General features: G+C 44.1%; 1 protein-coding gene across 3 annotated transcripts in view; it reads right to left on the reverse strand.

Moving 5' to 3' along the window:
- LOC109890061 (disks large homolog 5) overlaps positions 1-25,671 on the reverse strand; it is a 97,525-nt gene that overhangs the window by 2,488 nt on the left and 69,366 nt on the right. For 2 of the 3 annotated variants that reach the window (XM_031823767.1, XM_020482024.2), the window contains exons 20-34: positions 25,321-25,457; positions 25,127-25,216; positions 20,865-21,033; positions 20,187-20,264; positions 19,277-19,439; positions 14,224-14,357; positions 13,643-13,807; positions 13,310-13,496; positions 12,546-12,694; positions 9,974-10,144; positions 9,672-9,862; positions 9,431-9,574; positions 8,598-8,725; positions 7,290-7,399; positions 27-136 (exon numbers count right to left, since the gene is read on the reverse strand). In XM_031823767.1, the coding sequence (XP_031679627.1) occupies positions 27-136; positions 7,290-7,399; positions 8,598-8,725; positions 9,431-9,574; positions 9,672-9,862; positions 9,974-10,144; positions 12,546-12,694; positions 13,310-13,496; positions 13,643-13,807; positions 14,224-14,357; positions 19,277-19,439; positions 20,187-20,264; positions 20,865-21,033; positions 25,127-25,216; positions 25,321-25,457 (2,126 nt within the window). The remainder of the gene's footprint in view (positions 1-26; positions 137-7,289; positions 7,400-8,597; positions 8,726-9,430; positions 9,575-9,671; positions 9,863-9,973; positions 10,145-12,545; positions 12,695-13,309; positions 13,497-13,642; positions 13,808-14,223; positions 14,358-19,276; positions 19,440-20,186; positions 20,265-20,864; positions 21,034-25,126; positions 25,217-25,320; positions 25,458-25,671) is intronic. The other variant, XM_031823768.1, reaches the window with a different exon arrangement.

Genomic DNA, 25,671 nt, shown 5'->3' on the forward strand with positions numbered 1-25,671 from the left:
CAGTGCAACATGAGTCGAATACCAACCTGTAAAGAATGTGCTATACTCCTGCTCTATCTTCTGTGCAACCTCAAACTGCTCCTTGGAATGTTTTTGAGAGACCTTGTCTCGCAGATACACTGGATCCTTCTGTTCCCTGAGGAGAGAAAACCAGCGCAGAGTATTAACACAGTCTCACTAACAACACAGACAAACCAATCTAGAGTAATAACACACAGCCTCACTAACAACACAGACAAACCAATATAGAGTAATAACACACAGCATCGCTAACACAGACAAACCAATATAGAGTATTAACACAGCCTCACTAACACAGACAAACCAATATAGAGTAATAACACAGCCTCACTAACACAGACAAACCAATATAGAGTAATAACACACAGCCTCGCTAACACAGACAAACCAATAGAGTATTAACACAGCCTCACTACCAACACAGACAAACCAATATAGAGTAATAACACACAGCCTCATTACTAACACAGACAAACCAATATAGAGTATTTACACAGCCTCCTTACTAACACAGACAAACCAATAAAGAGTATTAACACACATCCTTATTACTAACACATACAGGTAAACTGCCAAATAAAGGAACCGCCAACATTGTGTCTTAATAGGGTTTTGGGCCACGATGAGCCGCCAGAACAGCTTCAACACGCCTTGGCATAAATTCTAGCGATTGCTGAAACATCAGTGCTCTGGTGAATTGGCGCCTTTTACATTTTAGTCATTTAGCAGACGCTCTTATCCTTTTCCTAGACCATGTTGCTATGTGCATAATAGCAAAGTTAACCAGCATATTGGTGTTGAGAACAATTTTTTTATTTTTTTTTATTTCACCTTTATTTAACCAGGTAGGCTAGTTGAGAACAAGTTCTCATTTACAACTGCGACCTGGCCAAGATAAAGCATAGCAGTGTGAACAGACAACAAAGAGTTACACATGGAGTAAACAATTAACAAGTCAATAACACAGTAGAAAAAAAAGGGGGAGTCTATATACAATGTGTGCAAAAGGCATGAGGAGGTAGGCGAATGATTACAATTTTGCAGATTAACACTGGAGTGATAAATGATCAGATGGTCATGTACAGGTAGAGATATTGGTGTGCAAAAGAGCAGAAAAGTAAATAAATAAAAACAGTATGGGGATGAGGTAGGTGAAAATGGGTGGGCTATTTACCAATAGACTATGTACAGCTGCAGCGATCGGAGGTTAGCTGCTCAGATAGCTGATGTTTGAAGATGTTGAGGGAGATAAAAGTATCCAACTTCAGCGATTTTTGCAATTCGTTCCAGTCACAGGCAGCAGAGTACTGGAACGAAAGGCGGCCAAATGAGGTGTTGGCTTTAGGGATGATCAGTGAGATACACCTGCTGGAGCGCGTGCTATGGATGGGTGTTGCCATCGTGACCAGTGAACTGAGATAAGGCGGAGCTTTACCTAGCATGGACGTGTAGATGACCTGGAGCCAGTGGGTCTGGCGACGAATATGTAGCGTGGGCCAGCCGACTAGAGCATACAAGTCGCAGTGGTGGGTGGTATAAGGTGCTTTAGTGACAAAACGGATGGCACTGTGATAGACTGCATCCAGTTTGCTGAGTAGAGTGTTGGAAGCCATTTTGTAGATGACATCGCCGAAGTCGAGGATCGGTAGGATAGTCAGTTTTACTAGGGTAAGCTTGGCGGCGTGAGTGAAGGAGGCTTTGTTGCAAAATAGGATGCAGATTCTTGATTTAATTTTGGATTGGAGATGCTTAATATGAGTCTGGAAGGAGAGTTTACAGTCTAACCAGACACCTAGGTATTTGTAGTTGTCCACATATTCTTAGTCAGAACCGTCCAGAGTAGTGATGCTAGGCGGGCAGAGATCGGTTGAAGAGCATGCATTTAGTTTTACTTGCATTTTAGAGACTGCCAGAGGTCCGGACAACAGGCCCTCCGATTTGACACGCTGAACTCTATCTGAGAAGTAGTTGGTGAACCAGGCGAGGCAGTCATTTGTGCCCGGCTTTATCAATCATCCACAGATATCTATAAAAATAAGACAGATCCTGCTTCTGTTGCCTGTGATTATTTAACAGCCTACTGATTTCGTGATCACCAAGCTTCATGCAACCACAACGTGTTGGAAAAACTATTTCACAAATTCAGCTTTAAAAAAAAATCTTTGCTGTAATAAAGACCATGTACTTTTTGTTAGAACTGCATTTATTGTGTTGTTAACACTACCAAATTGTCAGAAAAATTCATCTGAATATTGCCTATAACTCATTTTTTGATCTCCCTATTGTTATTATTACTATTATGACCATCATTATAATAAGTAATTATCAATATCATTAGTAGGCTTAGTATAGCAGCCTTGTAAAACCACCATTGAGCTGTAGGCCTAAGAGCACATCCTGTTTAGTCTTAATACCATAACTTGAGTGGACCTAAATCCTTCACTTGTTCGTGTCATCACACAGTAGAAATCTAATTGTATTTGTCACATGTGCCGAACACAACAGGTGTAGCCCTTTACAGTGAAATGCTTACTTATAAACCCTTAACCAACAATGCCGTTTTAAGTTAAAGTATTTACTAAAATAATATGTACATGTAGGTAGAGGTAAAGTGACTATACAAATAGTCCGGGTAGCCATTTGATTAGCCGCTCAGGAGTCTTATGGCTTGGTGTGGGAAGCTATTTAGTGTTGGAAGCTATATAGGTCCAAGAGGCTTTCTTGGACCTAGACTTGGCGCTCTGGTACCGCTTACCATGTGGTAGCATAGAGAACAGTCTTTGACTAGGGTGGCTGGAGTCTGACAATTTTTAGGGCCTAAGACTGCCAACTTCTGGGAAAAGAGGTTTGTCTAAGTAAAATATATGAAATACTTTTGTTGACATTGTAGAATTCTAAATAATAGATACATCTAAATCCCCATGTCACTACAACTCTACTCATCAGTCCTGGGACAAACCAATTTGGTGCCCTAAGATCTTTAAACAATGCATAAAAATATGTAGTAGAGGAAACTAAGCCATTTTAAAGTGTTTTAAAATGGTGGCAAAAATGGATGAAAATGCCACCGCAATTCAAGAATGAATCCTCTTCTACAAGAATGAATCCTCTCCTCTCTCATAAATGGTAAGAAAAAAAGAAGTCAAATTATAGCAGGGCTCTAACGCTGTTCCTGGAGTGCTACCCTCTCCTGTAGCTTTTCACTACCACTCCAGTTGTAACTAACCAGCTAATTATTAGAATCAGGTGTGATAGATTAGGGTTGGAGTGAAAACCTACAGGACAGTAGCTGTCCAGGAACAGGGTTGGAGATCCTTGGTTTAGAGTATGACAACACATTCTGGCTAACACAGGCCAGCTGCTTGCCAACAGTAGGACTCAGTGATATAACCACACAGAAAATGTGGCTACACCAAATGACATTACATAAATAGTTTGAAGGGGGGGAAAAAAGTGGAAGAGCATCTCCAGCTGTTTGGGATTACACAAGGATGTGTGTGTCTGGGGGGGGGCAACACTCCGAGTTAACACTCCTGCAAAACACACACACCAGGGTTTCCGTTAGCCGGAAATTTATGAAAAGCCAACAAAATTGTAGCGGGCCAAATTGTCCAGGAGAGTCTATCATATCCTCACAATCAACAGTAGCCTATTCAGAGTTTAGGCTACTGTTGATTGTGAGGATGAGGCCTTTTTCATTGAAGTAAAACACAAGTTAGAGGATAAAGAGTATTGTGAAGGTTTAAACCAGTTCGCAAGTGTTCTGTTTAATTCTGTTCAGCCATTTTCTTTGGCCAAATTAAGTTCCAACTGTAATGCTGTGTTTGCCGCAACATAATAACCTGCTCTTATGGCTAGACTTACTTTTGAATTACCCTAATTAAGTTGAGAAACTTTTGTAAAAGTTGTGTGGTGTGGCTATTAGCCTATTATACTGCAGGCCTATGATATAAAGGCATGATATGAAGGCAGTACAGGACGGCGCTCCTACTAACTCCAACAGTTGAACTTGAGGTGAGGAAGTGTTTCAGGCCTACCAGAGTTACTCCTATAATCTAACAATATAATGCTTATCTTTATACAAAATATTTGGAGAGAAAATGTTTGAATTAACCCCCTTCTGTATGTCAATATCTATATAGCAGACGCAGTAACAATCTGACAAGAAATGCATGTCGTTGTTATTGCATGCGGCCGGCATATCTCTATCTCTCTGGGGCCAGGACTAACCTTCTCTACTTTCCTTTTTAAATACTTTATTTGTAAACACATACATACACTTAATAATATAAACCCAACATGTAAACCCAATGTAAAGTGATAATTCAACCACCTGACAGGTGTGGTGTATCAAGAAGCTGATTAAACAGCATTATCATTACACAGGTAAACCTTGTGCTGAGGACAATAAAATCCCACTAAAATGTGCAGTTGTCACAACACCACAGATGTCTCAAGTTTTGAAGGAGCGTGCAATTGGCATGCATAAATGTCCACCAGAGCTATTGCGAGGGAATTGAATGTTAAATTCTCTACAATAAGCCGCATCCAACATCATTTAGAGAATTTGGCATTAAGTCCAACCGGCCTCACAACCATGTGTATGGCGGTGTCTGGGTGAGAGGTTTGCTGATGTCAACATTGTAAACAGAGAGCCCCATGGTGGGGTTATGGTATGGGCAGGCATAAGCTATGGACAATGAACACAATTGCATTTTATCCAAGGCAATTTGGCCCACTGTGAGGCCCATTTTTAAAGAAGGTATCTGTGACCAAGAGATGCATATCTATATTTTAAGTCATGTGAAATCTATAGATTAGGGCCTGATAAATTTATTTAAATTGACTGATTTTCTCATATCATCTGTAACTCAGTAAAATCAATATACGCACGCAGACACATTTACAGTTGAAGTCAGAAGTTTACATACACCTTAGCCAAATACATTTAAACTCAGTTTTAGAATTCCTGACATTTAATCCTAGTAAAAATTCCCTGTTTTAGGTCAGTTAGGATTACCACTTTATTTTAAGAATGTGAAATGTCAGAATAATAGTAGAGAGAAGGATTTATTTAATATTTTACTTCTTTCATCACATTCCCAGTGGGTCAGAAGTTAACATATACTAATTGAGTGTTTGGTAGATTTGCCTTTAAATTGTTTCGCTTAGGTCAAACGTTTCAGGTAGCCTTCCACAATAAATTGGGTGAATTTTGTCCCATTCCTCACTTTCTATGGGATTGAGGTCAGGGATTTGTGATGGCCACTCCAATATCTTGACTTTGTTGTCCTTAAGCCATTTTGCCACAACTTCGGAAGTATGCTTGGGGTCAGTGTCCATTTGGAAGACCCATTTGCGACCAAGCTTAAACTTCCTCACTGATGTCTTGAGATGTTGCTTCAATATATCCACATCATTTTCCTCCCTCATGAAGCCATCTATTTTGTGAAGTGCACCAGTCCCTCCTGCAGCAAAGCACCACCACATGATGCTGCCACCCCCATGCTTCACCGTTGGGATGGTGTCTTCGGCTTGCAAGCATCCCCCTTTTTCCTCCAATCATAACGCCGGTCATTATGGTCAAACAGTTCTATTTTTGTTTCATCAGACCAGAGGACATTTCTCCAAAAAGTACGATCTTTGTCCCCATATGCAGTTGCAAACCGTGGTCTGGCTTTTTTTTAATGGTGGTTTTGGAGCGGTGGCTTCTTCCTTGCTGAGCACCCTTTCAGGTTATGTCAATATAGGACTCATTTTACTGTGGATATAGATATTTTTGTACCCCTTTCCTCCAGCATCTTCATGAGGTCCTTTGCTGTGGTTCTGGGATTGATTTGCACCATTCGCACCAAAGTACGTTCATCTCTAGGAGACAGAATGCGTCTCCTTCCTGAGCGGTATGACAGCTGCGTGGTCCCATGGTGTTTATACTTGCGTACTATTGTTTGTACAGATGAACGTGGTACCTTCAGGTGTTTGGAAATTGCTCCCAAGGATGAACCAAACTTGTGGAGGTCTATAATTTTTTTTCCTGAGGTCTTGGCTGATTTCTTTTGGTTTTCCCATGATGTCAAGCAAAGAGGCATTGAGTTTGAAGGTAGGCCTTGAAATACATCCACAGGTACACCTCCAATTGACTCAAATTATGTCAATTAGCGTATCAGAAGCTACTAAAGCCATGACATCATTTTTGTGGAATTTTCCAAGCTGTTTAAAAGCACAGTCAACAAAGTATATGTAAACTTCTGACCCACTGGAATTGTGATACAGTGAATTATAAATAATCTGTCTATAAATAATTGTTGGAAAAATGACTTGTCATGCACTAAGTAGATATCCTAACTGACTTGCCAAAACTATAGTTTGTTAACAAGAAATTTGTGGAGTTGTTGAAAAACAAGTTTTAATGACTCCAACTTAAGTGTATGTAAACTTCCAACTTCAACTGTATATGCACACACACACACACACAAAATACAGTGGATGCCTAAGCCTATTGATCTATGAATGAAATGCCCTGATGTAATTAGTGCTCAAATCCCTGACAGTTGAACCATGAGGTGGACAATTACTGTTTTAGGAAAGTAAATACCAATAAAATATTAGGCTATAAAATGTTGCATGTGCTACAAATCGAAACACAAGGAATAGTGTTTTTGCCATCGGTTGTTTTTAAGGCTGCGCCAGGTTGGATCTGAATGCATAGGGATGTCCAGTAAATTAACATCTTCCCAGGCATGTTGTCTGGCGTCAAATCTTCCTCATGTAAACTGACACACACCCCTCATTCAAACACTCATGTCCACACACAGGTCAGACAGAGCTATTCAGCACGGCAATGTGTCTGCCGGGGGAACCTCATGGTAGAGAGGAAATCTATCCAACCTTTTCATTACTGACTGTTCAAGGAGGAGAAGAAGTTATCAAATAACATTCGGATACAGCCAGGGGATTTGTCAGTGTGCGTGTGGTAGTAGTCAAGCAGGAGCCTGGGGATTTGACTGTGCTAGTGTTATACCGCTCTTATTATACAGTTCCTGCTGAATCCCTTGACATCCCATTCATTTCTTCAATTAGTTAGTTACTCACCCGGGGCACCATCACGCACAAACACACACGGACAAAACACACTAAAGACGCGTCTCCATAGAATTATTTAATCTCAGACCTGGGAACTGGTAAAATGGAAGATAACATTTTAAAAGATTTAGAATTATTAGAACACTGAAAATCCGTGAAGAGGATGGGTGTGGCTGGCTACTTACTTGATCTGCTTGGCGTTTTTGTAGCGGATGAAGATGACGATAGGGTAGATGTGAACGCTGTGCAGCCTCTCGATGGCGTGGGGGGCGATGTCTAGCAGACAGTGACAGTCCTAAGAGGGGGAGAAGAGGAAATCTCAGTTCAGTCGTGTTCTAGATACAACAACTGGGATGACAAGCAACATGATGCTGCTGCTGCATTCAGAAAGGACCACCATGATGCTGCTGCTTTCAGAAAGGACCACCATGATGATGATGCTGCTGCTTTCAGAAAGGACCACCATGATACTGCTGCTGCTTTCAGAAAGGACCACCATGATACTGCTGCTGCTTTCAGAAAGGACCACCATGATGATGCTGCTGCTGCTTTCAGAAAGGACCACCATGATACTGCTGCTGCTTTCAGAAAGGACCACCATGATACTGCTGCTGCTTTCAGAAAGGACCACCATGATGATGCTGCTGCTGCTTTCAGAAAGGACCACCATGATACTGCTGCTGCATTCAGAAAGGACCACCATGATGCTGCTGCTTTCAGAAAGGACCACCATGATGCTGCTGCTGCTGCTTTCAGAAAGGACCACCATGATGCTGCTGCTGCTTTCAGAAAGGACCACCATGATGCTGCTGCTGCTTTCAGAAAGGACCACCATGATGCTGCTGCTGCTGCTTTCAGAAAGGACCAACATGATGATGCTGCTGCTTTCAGAAAGGACCAACATGATGATGCTGCTGCTTTCAGAAAGGACCAACATGATGCTGCTGCTGCTTTCAGAAAGGACCACCATGATGCTGCTGCTGCTTTCAGAAAGGACCACCATGATGCTGCTGCTGCTTTCAGAAAGGACCACCATGATACCGCTGCTGCATTCAGAAAGGACCACCATGATGCTGCTGCTGCTTTCAGAAAGGACCACCATGATGCTGCTGCTTTCAGAAAGGACCAACATGATGCTGCTGCTTTCAGAAAGGGCCAACATGATGCTGCTGCTGCTTTCAGAAAGGACCACCATGATGCTGCTGCTGCTTTCAGAAAGGACCAACATGATTCTGCTGCTTTCAGAAAGGATCAAATGCAAGAGACTCAACGTCTATTATGACAGAATGTTGTAAATTGTGAGAAATGAAAAACCTGAAGACTGCTTTTGAGGTGACATTAAAAAAAGCATTTAATTGACCACATCTAACTTTATTCTGAAATAACTAAGGGGAACAGTTTAATTTGATAAAAGAGACGAGAATCTGACAATATAGAAGTATTTATCTCGGATCAGGTCCCCCCCGTTCGTTCATACAATCTTGATGTTGTACCTTCTCTGTGATCTCCTTGATGGAGGCCACGGTTGTCACATCAAAATGGCCACTCCTGCGTTTGTAGTCGATGAAGAGGCAGTCTTTGACTCCGCGCTCTATAGCCTGCTGGGATGCCTTCATCACCTCTGAGGAAAACACACAGACAGAAGTCAGAGACTGTTCATCCTAATGAATACAACCCAGTAGTCTAACCAAAGAAATAGAAAATGACAAGGGCTACACTCAATGATTGTATTTCTATAAGTCTAAACCCCATTCTGTTCGATAAAATCAGAAGCAATCATCAATAGGCAATAATTTAATAATATATTATTATGTATGCTTTTCTTTTGGAGTGCATATAGGACAATGTGTCCCAAATGACACCCAATCCACAGGGCACATAAGGCTGCGGTCAAAAGTAGTGCACTACAGTGAATTCGGAAAGTATTCAGACCTTGACTTTTTCCACATTTTGTTACGTTACAGCCTCGTTAATCTACACACAACACCCCATAATGACAAAGCAAAAACTGGTTTAGAAATGTTTGCAAATGTATTACAAATTTTAAAAAACTGAAAAAGCTTATTCACATACAGTGGGGCAAAAAAGTATTTAGTCAGCCACCAATTGTGCAAGTTCTCCCACTTAAAAATATGAAAGAGGCCTGTAATTTTCATCATAGGTACACTTCAACTATGACAGACAAAATGAGAAATAAAAATCCTGAAAATCACATTGTAGGATTTTTAATAAATTTATTTGCAAATGATGGTGGAAAATAAGTATTATTAGTATTATATATGTTGTACTCTACTCAACCAGTATTATATTGTGGTACTGTACTCACCCAGGACACATCTGCAGAACTTCCCGGGGGACTCTTTAACCAGCATGTCCTTGACGGGGTCTGAGAGAGGGCCGAGGATCACGACCGGCCTAGAGGAAACACACACTACCTTCTGGACCCGCTGGTACGCCAGGCTCACACAGTCTGAGGGGGAGAGACACACACACACAAATCAGTCAGTGGGGTAGCGTTACACACGAAGCCTCATACTCTGTCCATGTAAAGGTGTGTGTGTCCTCACCCTCTAGAAATGGTATGGAGTCTGTGCTAATGGCGTCCTGGGCCACCAGTTCCTTGCCGTCTTTAGAGCCGCTGCGTTTGTGTTTGTGCTTCCTCCTGAAGAAGGATCTCCTGGCGGCAGCAGACAGACTCTTACTGTCCTTGTCTTCCTTCAGCTCTGTCATACTGTGTCGGTACAACTCCTGGTCCATCCTGCACACACACAAGACTCATCATGACACACGGAAGTTACCCAAATGATAAGGAGAGACTAACTGGTATCAGCTAATAACTTAGTAGTGTGTGTGTGTGTGTGTGTCTTACATGTATTTGCTGGGGATCTGTCCTCTCTGGATCCGCTGTGCGTTCTCATCCAGCTGCCAGACCATCCAGCTGCCGAAGCTGCCCATTGGTAGAGTATCATCCACATACAGGATGTCATCCTTCTGAAAACTCAGGTCCAGCTCTGCCTCCGCAGTCCGCTCATAAAGTGCTCTAGAGAGATGGAGGGGGGAAGTACGGCGAGGGGGAGAGCGAGAGGGGTGGAATGGAGAGAGGGTTAGTGTGTGTGTGTGTTAACTGACTGTGTGTGTGTGTGTGTGTGTGTGCGCTCCTATGTGAGCGAGCATTCGTACCTATTCCCCTTTAAAGTCTAGCCCACTGAGGTTGGAGCCCCATAGCTCTTTTTCTCAGCATATCTGTGTGTGTCAATCTGTGTGTGAAGGCCCTGTCAGTTTTGAGAATGAAAATTTGTGTCAAAGTCTGCCACCGCAGTTTGTATGATGGCAATTTGCATGTACTCCAGAATGTTATGAAGAGTGATCAGATGAATTGCAATTAATTGTATAGTTCCTCTTTGCCAGGCAAATGAACTGAATCCCCAAAAACATTTCCACTGCATATCAGCCCTGCCACAAAAGGACCAGCTGACATCATGTCAGTGATTCTCTTGTTAACACAGGTGTGTGTGTTGACGAGGACAAGGCTGGAGATCACTCGGTCATGCTGATGGAGTTCGAATAACAGACTGGAAGCTTCAAAAAGGAGGGTGATGCTTGGAATCATTGTTCTTCTTCTGTCAACCATGCTTACATGCAAGGAAACACGTGCCATCATCATTGCTTAGCACAAAAATGGCTTCACAGGCAAGGATATTGCTGCAAGTAAGATTGCACCTAAATCAACTATTTATCGGATCATCAAGAACTTCAAAGAGAGCGGCTCAATTGTTGTGAAGAAGGCTTCAAGGCAACCAAGAATGTCCAGCAAGCGCCAGGACCGTCTCCTAAAGTTGATTCAGCTGCGGGATTGGAGCACCACCAGTACAGAGCTTGCTCAGGAATGGCAGCAGGCAGGTGTGAGTGCATCTGCATGCATAGTGAGGCGAAGACTTTTGAAGGGTGGCCTGGTGTCAAGAAGGACAGCAAAGAAGCCACTTTTCTCCAGGAAAAACATCAGGGACAGACTGATATTCTGCAGAAGGGACAGACTGATATTCAGCAGAAGGTACAGGGATTGGACCGCTGAGGACTGGGTTAAGGTCATTTTCCCTTTCCGATTGTTTAGGGCATCCGAAGAAAAGCTTGTCCGGAGAAGACAAGGTGAGCGCTACCATCAGTCCTGTGTCATGCCAACAGTAAATCATTCTGAGACCATTCATGTGTGGGGTTGCTTCTCAACCAAGGGAGTGGGCTCACTCACAATTTTGCCTAAGAACACAGCCATGAATAAAGAATGGTACCAACACATCCTCCGAGAGCAACTTCTCTCAACCATCCAGGAACAGTTTGGTGAAGAACAATGTCTTTTCCAGCATGATGGAGCACCTTGCCATAAGGCCAAAGTGATAACTAAGTGGCTCGGGGAACAAAATATCAATATTTTGTGTTCATGGCCAGGAAATTCCCCAGACCTTAATCCCATTGAGAACTTGTGGTCAATCCTCAAGAGGCGGGTGGACAAACAAAAACCCAACTCCAAGCATTGATTATGCAAGAAAGGGCTACCATCAGTCAGGTGGCCCAGAAGTTAATTGACAACATGCCAGGGCGGATTGCAGAGGTCTTGAAAAAGAAAGGTCAACACTGCAAATATTGACTCTTTGCATCAACTTTATGTAATTGTCAATAAAAGCCTTTGACACTAATGAAATGCTTGTAATTATACTTCAGTATTCCATAGTAACATCTGACAAAAATATCTGAAGACACTGAGGCAGCAGACTGTGAAAATGTATATGTGTCATTCTCAAAACTTTTGGCCACGACTGTACAACTCCCTTCACAGAACAGCGCAAACTGGCCCTAACCAGTATAGAAAGAGCAGTGGGAGGCCCCGGGCACAACTGAGCAAGAGAACAAGTACATTAGAATGTCTAGTTTGAGAAACAGACGCCTCACAAGTCCTCAACTGGCAGCTTGATTAAATAGTACCTGCAAAACACCAGTCTCGACGTCAACAGCGAAGAGGCAACTCCGAGATGCTGGCCTTCTAGGCAGAGTTCTTCTGTCCAGTCTGTTCTTTTGCCACTCTTGTTTTCTTTTTAATGGCCAGACAGATATGGCTTATTGTTTGCAACTCTGCGTAGAAGGCCAGCATCCCGGAGTCACCTCTTCGCTGTTGACGTCGAGACTGGTGTTTTGCAGATACTATTTAATGAAGCTGCCAGTTGAGAAATGTGCTTTTCTTTCTTTCAAAAACAAGGACATTTCTAAGTGACCCCAAATATACATATATACAGACATATAAACAGACAGACAGTATCTCTATAGTGTAACAGAGGATGATTCTCCTGGATGTGGGACATAATTGCTTTAGATGATGAGAGTTCCTCTCCATGGGCTTCACTGGTGCATCATGAAACAGGCATTTTGGAGACCGGTGTGTGTGTGTGCACCTGATATAGAAGCCGTCCCCCGGTGTGTCTTTAACCATGTTGAAGTCGTCAGGTCGTTGTTGGACTCTGAGAGTGACTGTCTCGGCCGGCTTCAGCATCTCTACATACATCTCCTCCACCGTCTTGTTCTTCATATTCACTGACCCATACTGAGATAGGGAATTGGAATTTACAAACCCCCTTATTGGGTAAACATCATTACACAAAGAAATGTCAAAAAAATTATGACAGAGGGAGAGGGGGGTGAGAAGGAGCAAGAGTGTGAGATACAGAGAGAGAAAGGGAAATAGAGAGTGAAAGAGATGAGTGATAGATTTTGGCAGTGTCTAGACCAATCAATACATTCATTTCAAAGCCCTGGGCTGGTCCACAGAGTAAAACAGACTCCTTCAGCCTCTGTGGTTTTTTGGTTGCATGTCTGTCTATTGATTAGGAGGACGACGAGAGAGGAGGAAAATGGACAGATGACAAGGCTCTAGGCCTGCTTGAAGAACAGAGATTAAAGTGACAGAGTGGGAGCATGACAGGAATGGGACAGTGCGAGTTACTCTACTTCTAGAGATTGGCCGTGTAGGTACACCACAGTGTAGAATTAGAGAAAGAGAGGAGAGGGGCAATCGATAAAGGAACAAAGACAGGCAAGGAAAACAGCGATGGGCTTTGGCAGAGATGCTGCACAGTGAAAAATGTTCGCTCATAAAAAAAAGTTGTGATAGACCTTGTGTGTGTGTGTGTCCACCTACATGCTGGTGTATGTAACCTACCTCCAGTATGAGGTCCCCAGGCTGCAGGCCCTCTGGTCCCCTAGCAGGGCTGTCCTCCTCCAGACTCTTTACATAGACCCCCCGGAGGTTCCCTCCACACAGCCCCAGCCCCAGCTCTGCACCCTGGGCCCTGAGCACCGTCACCACCCGCGGCTCACACACCTTACGACTGCCCTCTGACGACACCCTGGAGTGGAGAAGGGAAGAACGCGAATACCTTACCAAACAGAAATGTGTCTTCTGCGGTACCCAACCCCTGCAATATACACAAATCCACATGAAGTTGGAGAGGCTGGAGCAGTCAGAGGTGGGCCCGGCAGAGGTGTGTGTTACCTGATGAAGCTGTGAGGACTAGTTGTAGGGGTGGTCTGTTTGGAGGAGGGGGTGAGTGTTCCTTCGTCCTGTTCACTCAGAGTGTCTATAGTAGAGTGGTTGTCTGGGGTGGTGGCTCCACTGCCCTGGGGCGTGAACTGGCTGCTCACCGGCTCCAGACCAGAACTACACACGCAGAGAGAGAAAAACCTTAGAATGGGCTCCCGAGTTACGCAGCGGTCTAAGGCACTGCATCTCAGTGCTAGAGGTGTCACTACAGACACCCTGGTTCGAATCCAGGCTGTATCACAACCAGCCGTGATTGGGAGTCCCACAGGACGGGTTTGGCCGGTGTAGGCCATCATTGGAAATAAGATTTATTTTCTTAACTGACTTGCCTAGTTAAATAAAAGGTTAAATATTGGTACCATCTATTTAAAAAGTGGTAAATGAGGCCTGTATATTTTATATGACTACGAGATTTGTCATGGCATGTCCTAGGTCAATTTTACACGCCTTTTGAAGTATGAAAGACTGACATTATCTTTGATTAGTCATATATTTATGTAAATTGACCACTGGGAAGAAATGTCATTGTTTACCTGGATCGTGAGGGGTTTCCCAGCTGGTACATGTGGGGGTTGTATTGAGCCATAATGGTGATGGTGTCACACTGCTGACCAATGATCAGCCTGGCCTGCTGCTCTGTGGCATTACGCAGGTTAATACCGTTATACTGGAGGAGAAGAGAAAGTTTACATGTTATTGAAAAATCCTCACTGAAAATAAACAGCACTTCTCAATTCTACAGGCCATATTCAGGCATTAATAATAAAACATGTTTTTATTGAATATTCAAAACTTGCAGTGAAGCCGCTCAACAACTACATCATACAAGTCATCTAACAGATCTCATTCAGAGCGATACACAGAAGCATCCAGGGTCAATGCCTTGCTCAAGGGCTCGTTGACAGTTCTCCCACCAGGCCAAAAAACGTTAACCTGAAACCTCCAAGATCCCCCCCCCCCCCCCCCCCCCCCCCCCAAAAAATAATAAATGTAAAACAAAGGACATCAAGGACAACTGGAATCATAACAGCAATGCCAACTTTATATGTTTGTGTGCATGTCTGGCACTATTACATGTATGTGTGTGTTCTTGTATGTGTTTATTTGAATGAGAGCATGTGTACAAACACCTGCACGGCATCAGCCTCGGCAGGCATTAGTTGTAAAAACACTGCCACTTAGTGTCATTTAAACATACTTTTTATTATGTTTCATTTTGATTTTTTTGATTTTTAATTGTAGGTTTATCTTTGACCATCATTCCATCTCCCACACAGCAACTCCACTCCAACTTGTCTCCAATTCCACATACCAACCCTCAGCCCATCCCACCTAGGGTTCCTACGCAACACATATCTTTCAACTATGCTGTGACGTTTAACGTACAATTTCAATCTAATTGAATAGAATCCACAGATTGCGAGTTGAAGACAAATACTTTTACTAAGAGTATCAGTATATTAGTAATTGACTGACCCGGTCTCTCCATCTCCTAACAGTACTATTTCTAGGGTCAATTTTAGATCAATTCTATGCATTTTCAGCCATTCCTGAACCCAGAAACAGGCTACCTTATGGCAATACCAAAATAAATGTGTTAATGAATCTGTAACAAAATCTGCAGAGCTTCGATGATTTGATGCCCCAAATATTCAACATTTTGTTGGTGGAAAGAATTCTATATAATAATTTTAGCTGAAAAGCACAAAGTCTTGAATTTTGGGTTGTTTTATATATCAACTCATACACCACCCTGTACCATCAAATCTCTTCCCAACTATTTTGCAATCTGTATGGCACAGTTGTCAACATTCTGGTCCTCAAATGGAACTGGTATACTTTCCTATGTATGCTATTTTTATTCCTCCACAAGTTATGATCCTTTATATTGGGCAGATGGACCCGTTCCCTACCTCCTCCCGCTGCCACCTGCCTCCTCCATTTTTGGGGTAATGCTGTAATCAATTGGTGGTACTCTTGGATTGAGCAGACCTTCCCGTACAATTCTGAACTCCATGAAGAACATAACTCTCCCATTACAATTTACAATATCATTTAAGAACAATATACCCTTTTCAAACATCTTTCCCATAAATATAGATATTTTAGAAAATGCGACATGGCAATCTGCACAAAGGCAAGAAGGCAATTTTTAAACAATGGATGAGCTTTTCTTAGTAATCTACTTGAGATCCATTTAGGGTTCAAATAAACCTTTTGAATGAGTGAAGCTTTTAGAGAGGGTTAGTGCTTTTATATTTAATCATCTCAACCCACCTAATTCATATTCATTATATAGATAGGCTCGTTTTATTTTGTCTGGTTTAGCGTCCCAGATAAAGTGACATTTTTTTTGCTCATATGATTTGAAAAATGAATATTTTTTATTTTTTATTTAACCTTTATTTAACCAGGTAGGCTAGTTGAGAACAAGTTCTCATTTACAACTGCGACCTGGCCAAGATAAAGCATAGCAGTGTGAACAGACAACAACACAGAGTAAACAATAAACAAGTCAATATTAGAAAAAAGTAGAAAAAAAAAGAAAAAGTCTATATACATTGTGTGCAAAAGGCATGAGGAAGAAGGCGAATAATTACAATTTTGCAGATTAACACTGGAGTGATAAATGATCAGATGGTCATGTGCAGGTAGAGATACTGGTGTGCAAAAGAGCTGCTCAGATAGCAGATGTTTAAAGTTGGTGAGGGAGATAAAAGTCTCCAACTTCAGCGATTTTTGCATGGACTTTTACCTAGCATGGACTTGTATATGACCTGGAGCCAGTGGGTCTGACGACGAATATGTAGCGAGGGCCAGCCGACTAGAGCATACAGGTCGCAGTGGTGGGTGGTATAAGGTGCTTTAGTAACAAAACAGATGGCATTGTGATAAACTGCATCCAGTTTGCTGAGTAGAGTATTGGAAGCTATTTTGTAGATGACATTGCCGAAGTCGAGGATCGGTAGGATAGTCAGTTTTACTAGGGTAAGTTTGGCGGAGTGAGTGAAGGAGGCTTTGTTGCGGAATAGAAAGCCGATTTTAGATTGGAGATGTTTGATATGAGTCTGGAAGGAGAGTTTACAGTCTAGCCAGACACCTAGGTACTTATAAATGTCCACATACTCTAGGTCGGAGAGTGCAGAGTACTGTCTTTTATCGATGGCGGTTATGATATCGTTTAGTACCTTGAGTGTGGCTGAGGTGCACCTGTGACCAGCTCGGAAACCAGATTGCACAGCGGAGAAGGTACGGTGGGATTCGAGATGGTCAGTGATCTGTTTGTTGACTTGGCTTTCGAAGACCTTAGATAGGCAGGGCAGGATGGATATAGGTCTGTAACAGTTTGGGTCCAGGGTGTCTCCCCCTTTGAAGAGGGGGATGACCGCGGCAGCTTTCCAATCCTTGGGGATCTCAGACGATATGAAAGCGAGGTTGAACAGGCTGGTAATAGGGGTTGCGACAATGGCGGAAGATAGTTTCAGAAATAGAGGGTCCAGATTGTCAAGCCCAGCTGATTTGTACAGGTCCAGGTTTTGCAGCTCTTTCAGAACATCTGCTATCTGGATTTGGGTAAAGGAGAAGCTGGGGAGGCTTAGGCGAGTAGCTGCGGGGGGGGGGGGGGGGGGGGGCTGTTGTCCGAGGTTGGAGTAGCCAGGAGGAAGGCATGGCCAGCCATTGAGAAATGCTTGTTGAAGTTTTCGATTATCATGGATTTATCGGTGGTGACCGTGTTACCTAGCCTGGGAGGTACTCTTGTTCTCCATGGACTTTACAGTGTCCCAGAACTTTTTGGAGTTAGAGCTACAGGATGCAAATTTCTGCTTGAAAAAGCTGGCCTTTGCTTTCCTGACTGACTGCGTGTATTGGTTCCTGACTTCCCTGAACTGTTGCATATCGCGGGGACTATTCGATGCTATTGCAGTCCGCCACAGGATGTTTTTGTGCTGGTCGAGGGCAGTCAGGTCTGGAGTGAACCAAGGGCTATATCTGTTCTTAGTTCTGCATTTTTTGAACGGAATATGCTTATCTAAAATGGTGGGGAAGTTACTTTTAAAGAATGACCAGGCATCCTCAACTGACGGGATGAGGTCAATATCCTTCCAGGATACCCGGGCCAGGTCGATTAGAAAGGCCTGCTCGCAGAAGTGTTTTAGGGAGCATTTGACAGTGATGAGGGGTGGTCGTTTGACTGCGGACCCGCAGCGGATACATGCAATGAGGCAGTGATCGCTGAGATCCTGATTGAAGACAGCGGAGGTGTATTTGGAGGGCCAGTTGGTCAGGATAACATCTATGAGGGTGCCCTTGTTTACAGATTTAGGGTTGTACCTGGTGGGTTCCTTGATGATTTGTGCGAGATTGAGGGCATCTAGCTTAGATTGTAGGACTGCCGGGGTGTTAAGCATATCCCAGTTTAGGTCGGCCAACAGAACAAACTCTGAAGCTAGATGGGGGGCGATCAATTCACAAATGGTGTCCAGGGCACAGCTGGGAGCTGAGGGGGGTCGGTAGCAGGCGGTAACAGTGTGAGACTTATTTCTGGAGAGAGTAATTATTTTAATTAGTAGTTCGAACTGTTTGGGTATGGACCTGGATAGTAGGACAGAACTCTGCAGGCTCTCTTTGCAGTAGATTGCAACTCCTCCCCCTTTGGCAGTTCTATCTTGACGGAAAATGTTATAGTTGGGTATGGAAATCTCAGAATTTTTGGTGGCCTTCCTAAGCCAGGATTCAGACACGGCAACGACATCAGGGTTGGCAGAGTGTGCTAAAGCAGTGAGTAAAACAAACTTAGGGAGGAGGCTTCTGATGTTGACATGCATGAAACCAAGGCTTTTTCGATCAAAGAAGTCAACAAATGATGGTGCCTGGGGACATGCAGTACCTGGGTTTACCTCCACATCACCCGCGGAACAGAGGAGGAGTAGTATGAGGGTGCGGCTAAAGGCTATCAAAACTGGTCGCCTAGAGCGTTGGGGACAAAGAATAAAAGGAGCAGATTTCTGGGCATGGTAGAATATATTCAGGGCATAATGCGCAGACAGGGATATGGTGGGGTGCGGGTACAGCGGAGGTAAGCCCGGGCACTGGGTGATGATAAGAGAGGTTGTATCTCTGGACATGCTGGTTGTAATGGGTGAGGTCACCGCATGTGTGGGAGGTGGGACAAAGGAGGTATCAGAGGTATGAAGAGTGGAACTATTGTAAATAGTTGTAAACTAAAACAATGAAAATGCCAAGAGTGTGCAAAGCTGTCATCAAGGCAAAGGATGGCTACTTTGAAATATCTAAAATATATTTTGATTTGTGTAACACTTTTTGGGTTACTATATGATTCCACATGTGTTATTTCATAGTTTTGTTGTCTTCAATTATTCGACAATGTAGAAAATAGTAAAAATAAAGAAAAACCCTAGAATTAGTAGGTGTGTACAAACTTTTAACTGGTGCTGTAAATTACTACAATGTTTTATTCCATTAATAGGAATAAACTTCATCACAGAATCACATTGACAATTTCCTCCTGATCTGAAATGTATTTGATCCTTAACCCTGCCAGGAAGAAATGAAACAGGAAGTTACCTCGAGGAGTTGGTCACCGTACTCCAGGCCGGCCTGGTGGGCGATGCTGCCTCCCGTCACCTTGGAGACGAAGATGCCGCCGTTCTCGCCACCGACGATAGAGATGCCCAGAGGCTCCGCCCCTTTGTGAACGATCACGTTCCGAGGTTCCTCCAGGTACGGCCTGATGAGAGGGAGGGATGAGAATAAACATCAGGGCTACATGTCAACTCCCCAATAAGGGTCTGGACAAAAGTAGTGCACTACATAGGGACTAGGGTGCTATGAAACACACATGTTGATTTTCACAATACATAGGCATAGCTCATACACAGAGCCATATTATATTTCACAGGAAGGACCAACAGTCAGAAATAAAAAAGGGACAAACAGTGTGCTAAAAGACGAAGAAAAGCAAAAGGTGGTGAGGTGGACTCAGAGGTAGCTTCACACTCAGCATCAGGACTAGGATTGGACCCAAACACACAGAGAATGCCATGCAATCTGCAAAAGTTCACAAACCTTCAGTAGCATGCAGCTTCAGTGAGAATGACTTTACACATGAAACAAGGGGCCACGTAATTTCAAACAAGTCCAATCAAACAAACACAATTGAGAGACAGCACACATCAATCTATCAAATCTGAATCAAGAGGAATAGTTGGGCAGGTTTTCTGGATCTTTGTAAACCTAGCATGCACAGACCTGTTTGACTGGAAGGTGGGATTGAGGCCTAACTGTTGTTCGGGTTGAGAAATACCACACAACACATGCTTTATACATCCCAGGTGTCTAGACCAGATCTCGATGGGCTCTCTCCTTGTTACTAGGCCTCAGCGTAGGGGTTGTTTCTGGACAAGCCTGGGTCTCTCTCTTTATCTCAAGCATGTTAACAGTAAGATCATCTGTGTCTGAGGTGGATCCAACGAACCTGAGGCTCCTGAGAGAGGAGAACCTCGGCCTAGCAGCCAGAGGGATCCTCAGAAAAGACCTGTTACGGTACAGAGACCTGGAGACATTTACACGCATGGCAGATAGAAGAAACGAGGGAGGAGATGGAGGAGAGAAAAGCAGACAGGGCAGAGGAAGAAAGACAGCAAGGTGGTGAAAAATAGAAAATATGCAGAGGCCAAACAGTCCTGCTGTGATAAGAAAAACAGAAAAATAAACAATACTAGCCTGGTTCCTTCTGTGTGTGCTTTAGCAAAACCTTCTAACATCGTCATTCCACTGGCATAGTCAGGGGACTTGGCTAAAGCACAAACAGATCTGGGATCAGGCTACAAAGAGAAATGACAGCAGCATACTGCATTTACCAACAGCATTATAACTGATCTATAATCAATACATCACACACTTCCTATTTGTATTATTGCCAAACCTCTCCTCGAGTACCCTCAGCCTATTCCAGTACATGCACATCTGATTCAACTAATAAAGGACTTGGTGATTATTTGACCAATTGAATCATGTGTTCTAGTACTGGAACAGAGTCACCACATAGAACTGCTGGTGGCAGGAGGTACTACAGACATGGTTTTACACCTTCCTGCCCTTTTCAAAATCATTCTTATTTTTTCCCCCACTTGTCTCGTCTTTTCCTTCCTACCGGTCTTTCCTCCGCTCTCCTACTGGCACAGGGCTGACGGAGAATCTGGGCAGGGTGGAGATAGAGCTCTGTGATTGGCTGCTAGCGAAGGAGGAAGTCTCCAGGTTGAGAGGTGAGTGGGGTGGAGTGATGAGGCTGGGGCTGCTGCACTCTGAATGGGACAGGGAGCCTGGAGGCGAGGGGCCGGGGAGAGACGAAGGGAGAGGGGGGAGAAGAGAGGGGAAGAAACTTAAAATGAGATGAGAATGTACTTAAACAATCCCAAAAGGAAAATGTGTTTGTCATTCTTACAACCGTAGTAAAAATAATTAAAATGCTCAAAACAGTTCAAACATGGTAGTAGGACGAGAGGGAGAGAATTGGTCCATAGTTCAAGTATCAAATCAAATTTTATTTGTCACATACACATGGTTAGCAGATGTTAGTGCGAGTGTAGCGAAATGCTTGTGCTTCTAGTTCCGACAATGCAGTAATAACCAACAAGTAATCTAGCTAACAATTCCAAAACTACTACCTTATAGACACAAGTGTAAGGGGATAAAGAATATGTACATAAAGATATATGAATGAGTGATGGTACAGAGCGGCATAGGCAAGATACAGTAGATGGTATTGAGTGCAGTATATACATATGAGATGAGTATGTAAACAAAGTGGCATAGTTAGTGGCTAGTGATACATGTATTTCATAAAGATGCAGTAGATGATATAGAGTACAGTATATACATATACATATGAGATGGGTAATGTAGGGTATGTAAACATTATATTAGGTAGCATTGTTTAAAGTGGCTAGTGATATATTTTACATCATTTCCCATCAATTCCCCTTATTAAAGTGGCTGGAGTTGAGTCAGTGTGTTGGCAGCAGCCACTCAATGTTAGTGGTGGCTGTTTAACAGTCTGATGGCCTTGAGATAGAAGCTGTTTTTCAGTCTCTCGGTCCCAGCTTTGATGCACCTGTACTGACCTCGCCTTCTGGATGATAGCGGGGTGAACAGGCAGTGGCTCAGGTGGTTGTTGAACTTGATGATCTTTATGGCCTTCCTGTGACATCGGGTGGTGTAGGTGTCCTGGAGGGCAGGTAGTTTGCCCCCGGTGATGAGTTGTGCAGACCTCACTACCCTCTGGAGAGCCTTACGGTTGTGGGCGGAGCAGTTGCCGTACCAGGCGGTGATACAGCCCGACAGGATGCTCTCGATTGTGCATCTGTAGAAGTTTGTGAGTGCTTTTGGTGACAAGCCAAATTTCTTCAGCCTCCTGAGGTTGAAGAGGCGCTGCTGCACCTTCTTCACGATGCTGTCTGTGTGGGTGGACCAATTCAGTTTGTCTGTGATGTGTACGCCGAGGAACTTAAAACTTACTACCCTCTCCACTACTGTTCCATCGATGTGGATAGGGGGGTGTTCCCTCTGCTGTTTCCTGAAGTCCACAATCATCTCCTTAGTTTTGTTGACGTTGTGTGAGAGGTTATTTTCCTGACACCACACTCCGAGGGCCCTCACCTCCTCCCTGTAGGCCGTCTCGTCGTTGTTGGTAATCAAGCCTACCACTGTTGTGTCGTCCGCAAACTTGATGATTGAGTTGGAGGCGTGCGTGGCCATGCAGTCATGGGTGAACAGGGAGTACAGGAGAGGGCTCAGAACGCACCCTTGTGGGGCCCCAGTGTTGAGGATCAGCGGGGTGGAGTTGTTGTTGCCTACCCTCACCACCTGGGGGCGGCCCTTCAGGAAGTCCAGTACCCAGTTGCACAGGGCGGGGTCGAGACCCAGGGTCTCGAGCTTGATGACGAGCTTGGAGGGCACTATGGTGTTAAATGCCGAGCTGTAGTCGATGAACAGCATTCTCACATAGATATTCCTCTTGTCCAGATGGGTTAGGGCAGTGTGCAGTGTGGTTGAGATTGCATCGTCTGTGGACCTATTTGGGCGGTAAGCAAATTGGAGTGGGTCTAGGGTGTCAGGTAGGGTGGAGGTGATATGGTCCTTGACTAGTCTCTCAAAGCACTTCATGATGATGGAAGTGAGTGCGACGGGGTGGTAGTCGTTTAGCTCAGTTACCTTAGCTTTCTTGGGAACAGGAACAATGGTGGCCCTCTTGAAGCATGTGGGAACAACAGACTGGGATAGGGATTGATTGAATATGTCCGTAAACACACCAGCCAGCTGGTCTGCGCATGCTCTGAGGGCGCGGCTGGGGATGCCATCTGGGCCTGCAGCCTTGCGAGGGTTGACACGTTTAAATGTTTTCCTCACGTCGGCTGCAGTGAAGGAGAGTCCGCATGTTTTAGTTGCGGGCAGTGTCAGTGGCACTGTATTGTCCTCAAAGCGGGCAAAATAGTTATTTAGTCTGCCTGGGAGCAAGACATCCTGCTCCGTGACGGTGCTGGTTTTCTTTTTGTAATCTGTGATTGACTGTAGACCCTGCCACATACCTCGTGTCTGAGCCGTTGAATTGAGATTCTACTTTGTCTCTATACTGACGCTTAAGCTTGTTTGATTGCCTTGCGGAGGGAATAGTTACACTGTTTGTATTCGGTCATGTTTCCAGTCACCTTGCCCTGATTAAAAGCAGTGGTTCGCGCTTTCAGTTTCACGCGAATGCTGCCATCAAACCACGGTTTCTGGTTTGGGAATGTTTTAATCGTTGCTATGGGAACGACATCTTCAACACACGTTCTAATGAACTCGCACACCGAATCAGCGTATTCGTCAATGTTGTTGTCGTCTGACACAATACGGAACATATCCCAGTCCACGTGATGGAAGCAGTCTTGGAGTGTGGAATCAGATTGGTCGGACCAGCTTTGAACAGACCTCAGCGCGGGAGCTTCTTGTTTTAGTTTCTGTCTGTAGGCAGGGATCAACAAAATCGAGTCGTGGTCAGCTTTTCCGAAAGGAGGGCGGGGCAGGGCCTTATATGCGTCGCGGAAGTTGGAATAGCAATGATCCAAGGTTTTTCCAGCCCTGGTTGCGCAATCGATATGCTGATACAATTTAGGGAGTCTTGTTTTCAGATTAGCCTTGTTAAAATCCCCAGCTACAATGAATGCAGCCTCCCGATATATGGATTCAAGTTTGCAAAGAGTCAAATAAAGTTAGTTCAGAGCCATGCTTGGGGGGGAATATATACGGCTGTGATTATAATCGAAGAGAATTCCCTTGGTAGATAATGCGGTCGACATTTGATTGTGAGGAATTCTAAATCAGGTGAACAGAAGGACTTGAGTTCCTGTATGTTGTTGTGACCACACCACGTCTCGTTAACCATAAAGCATACGCCCCCGCCCCTCTTCTTACCAGAAAGATGTTTGTTTCTGTCGGCGCGATGCGTGGAGAAACAAGCTGGCTGCACCGACTCCGATAGCGTCTCTCCAGTGAGCCATGTTTCCGTGAAGCAAAGAACGTTACAGTCCCTGATGTCCCTCTGGAATGCTACCCTTGCTCGGATTTCATCAACCTTGTTGTCAAGAGACTGGACATTGGCGAGTAGAATGCTAGGGAGTGGCGCGCGATGTGCCCGTCTCCGGAGCCTGACCAGAAGACCGCTTCGTTTTCCCCTTTTTCGAAGTCGTTTTTTGGGGTCGCCGGCTGGGATCCATTCCGTTGTCCTGGGTGAAAGGCAGAACGCAGGATCCGCTTCGCGAAAGTCATATTCTTGGTCGTACTGATGGTGAGATGACGCTGCTCTTATGTTCAGTAGTTCTTCTCGACTGTATGTAATGAAACCTAAGATGACCTGGGGTACTAATGTAAGAAATAAAACGTAAAAAAACAAAAAAACTGCATAGTTTCCTAGGAACGCGAAGCGAGGCGGCCATCTCTATCATTTCTCAGAGGTAATCAGGTTGGAAATACCAGACACAAGCATGTTCGCCCCCAGCTTTAACGTCGAGGGACCGAAAATCTATACGATTAACCAAGTGTTTCCCTGAGTTTAGTGTTATGACTCTTTTCGTCCCCCCTCTTTCAGCAGTAAATCACAGCACCTTTAAATGAGCTGCTAACAGGGCTGTCACATTCTCCTCCGAGAATACATGAGTGTAGCTGTTTGACTTGGAATAAGTTCTTTAGTTGAGTGGAAAATCAGTGCTCTAAAGGCCCATTGGGTCCAGCGTCAGAAAATATTGGTAGAGATGCCCAATATTCAGGGAACAGGAATCTTAAAAGTTAATACATTCATTCATCCATCCAGCCATTTGTTTGTTCAATCATCCATCCATGCATAAATTAATCCGTTCATTGCTCTATCCATGCATGTACCTCTGTCAGAGCCCAGCATGGACCGTGGGTAGCGGGGAGTGGAGGGGATCTTTATCCTCTCTGTCCGGTACTGGACGTTACTGGACCAACCTGATGGAATAGAGGAAAAGTCCATGAGAGTGTGTGTGTGTAAGCATGTACTGTATAATATGAGTGTTGTGTGTGTGGCATGCGTGGGTGACTGACTGACTGACCAAGGCCCAGGCGAGCGCTGGAGGGTAGTGAGTTGGTACCATGGGAGGTGCTGCTGCTGCGTGACGAGGACGATGAGTAGTCTGCTGCTGGACGCTTCTGGCTCAGGTCCAGGCTCAGACGACCCTGGTGCTGCGGACTGATACACACACACACACACTCTAACTACATAATTCATGGGTTGCACATAGCGTCATTTACGCACGCCATTGTTATAAAATGCATCTTGAGGACTGGTGCACGACTGAACGTGCACGACTGAACTCAATACATTCTCAAACAGGAGGACATTTCAAAAGAAGGCAACTAATTAGTAGAAAAACCTTTGGTCATCACTGTAATGTCGTCACAGA

Source organism: Oncorhynchus kisutch, linkage group LG4 (assembly GCF_002021735.2).
Source record: "Oncorhynchus kisutch isolate 150728-3 linkage group LG4, Okis_V2, whole genome shotgun sequence".
NCBI lineage: Eukaryota > Metazoa > Chordata > Actinopteri > Salmoniformes > Salmonidae > Oncorhynchus > Oncorhynchus kisutch.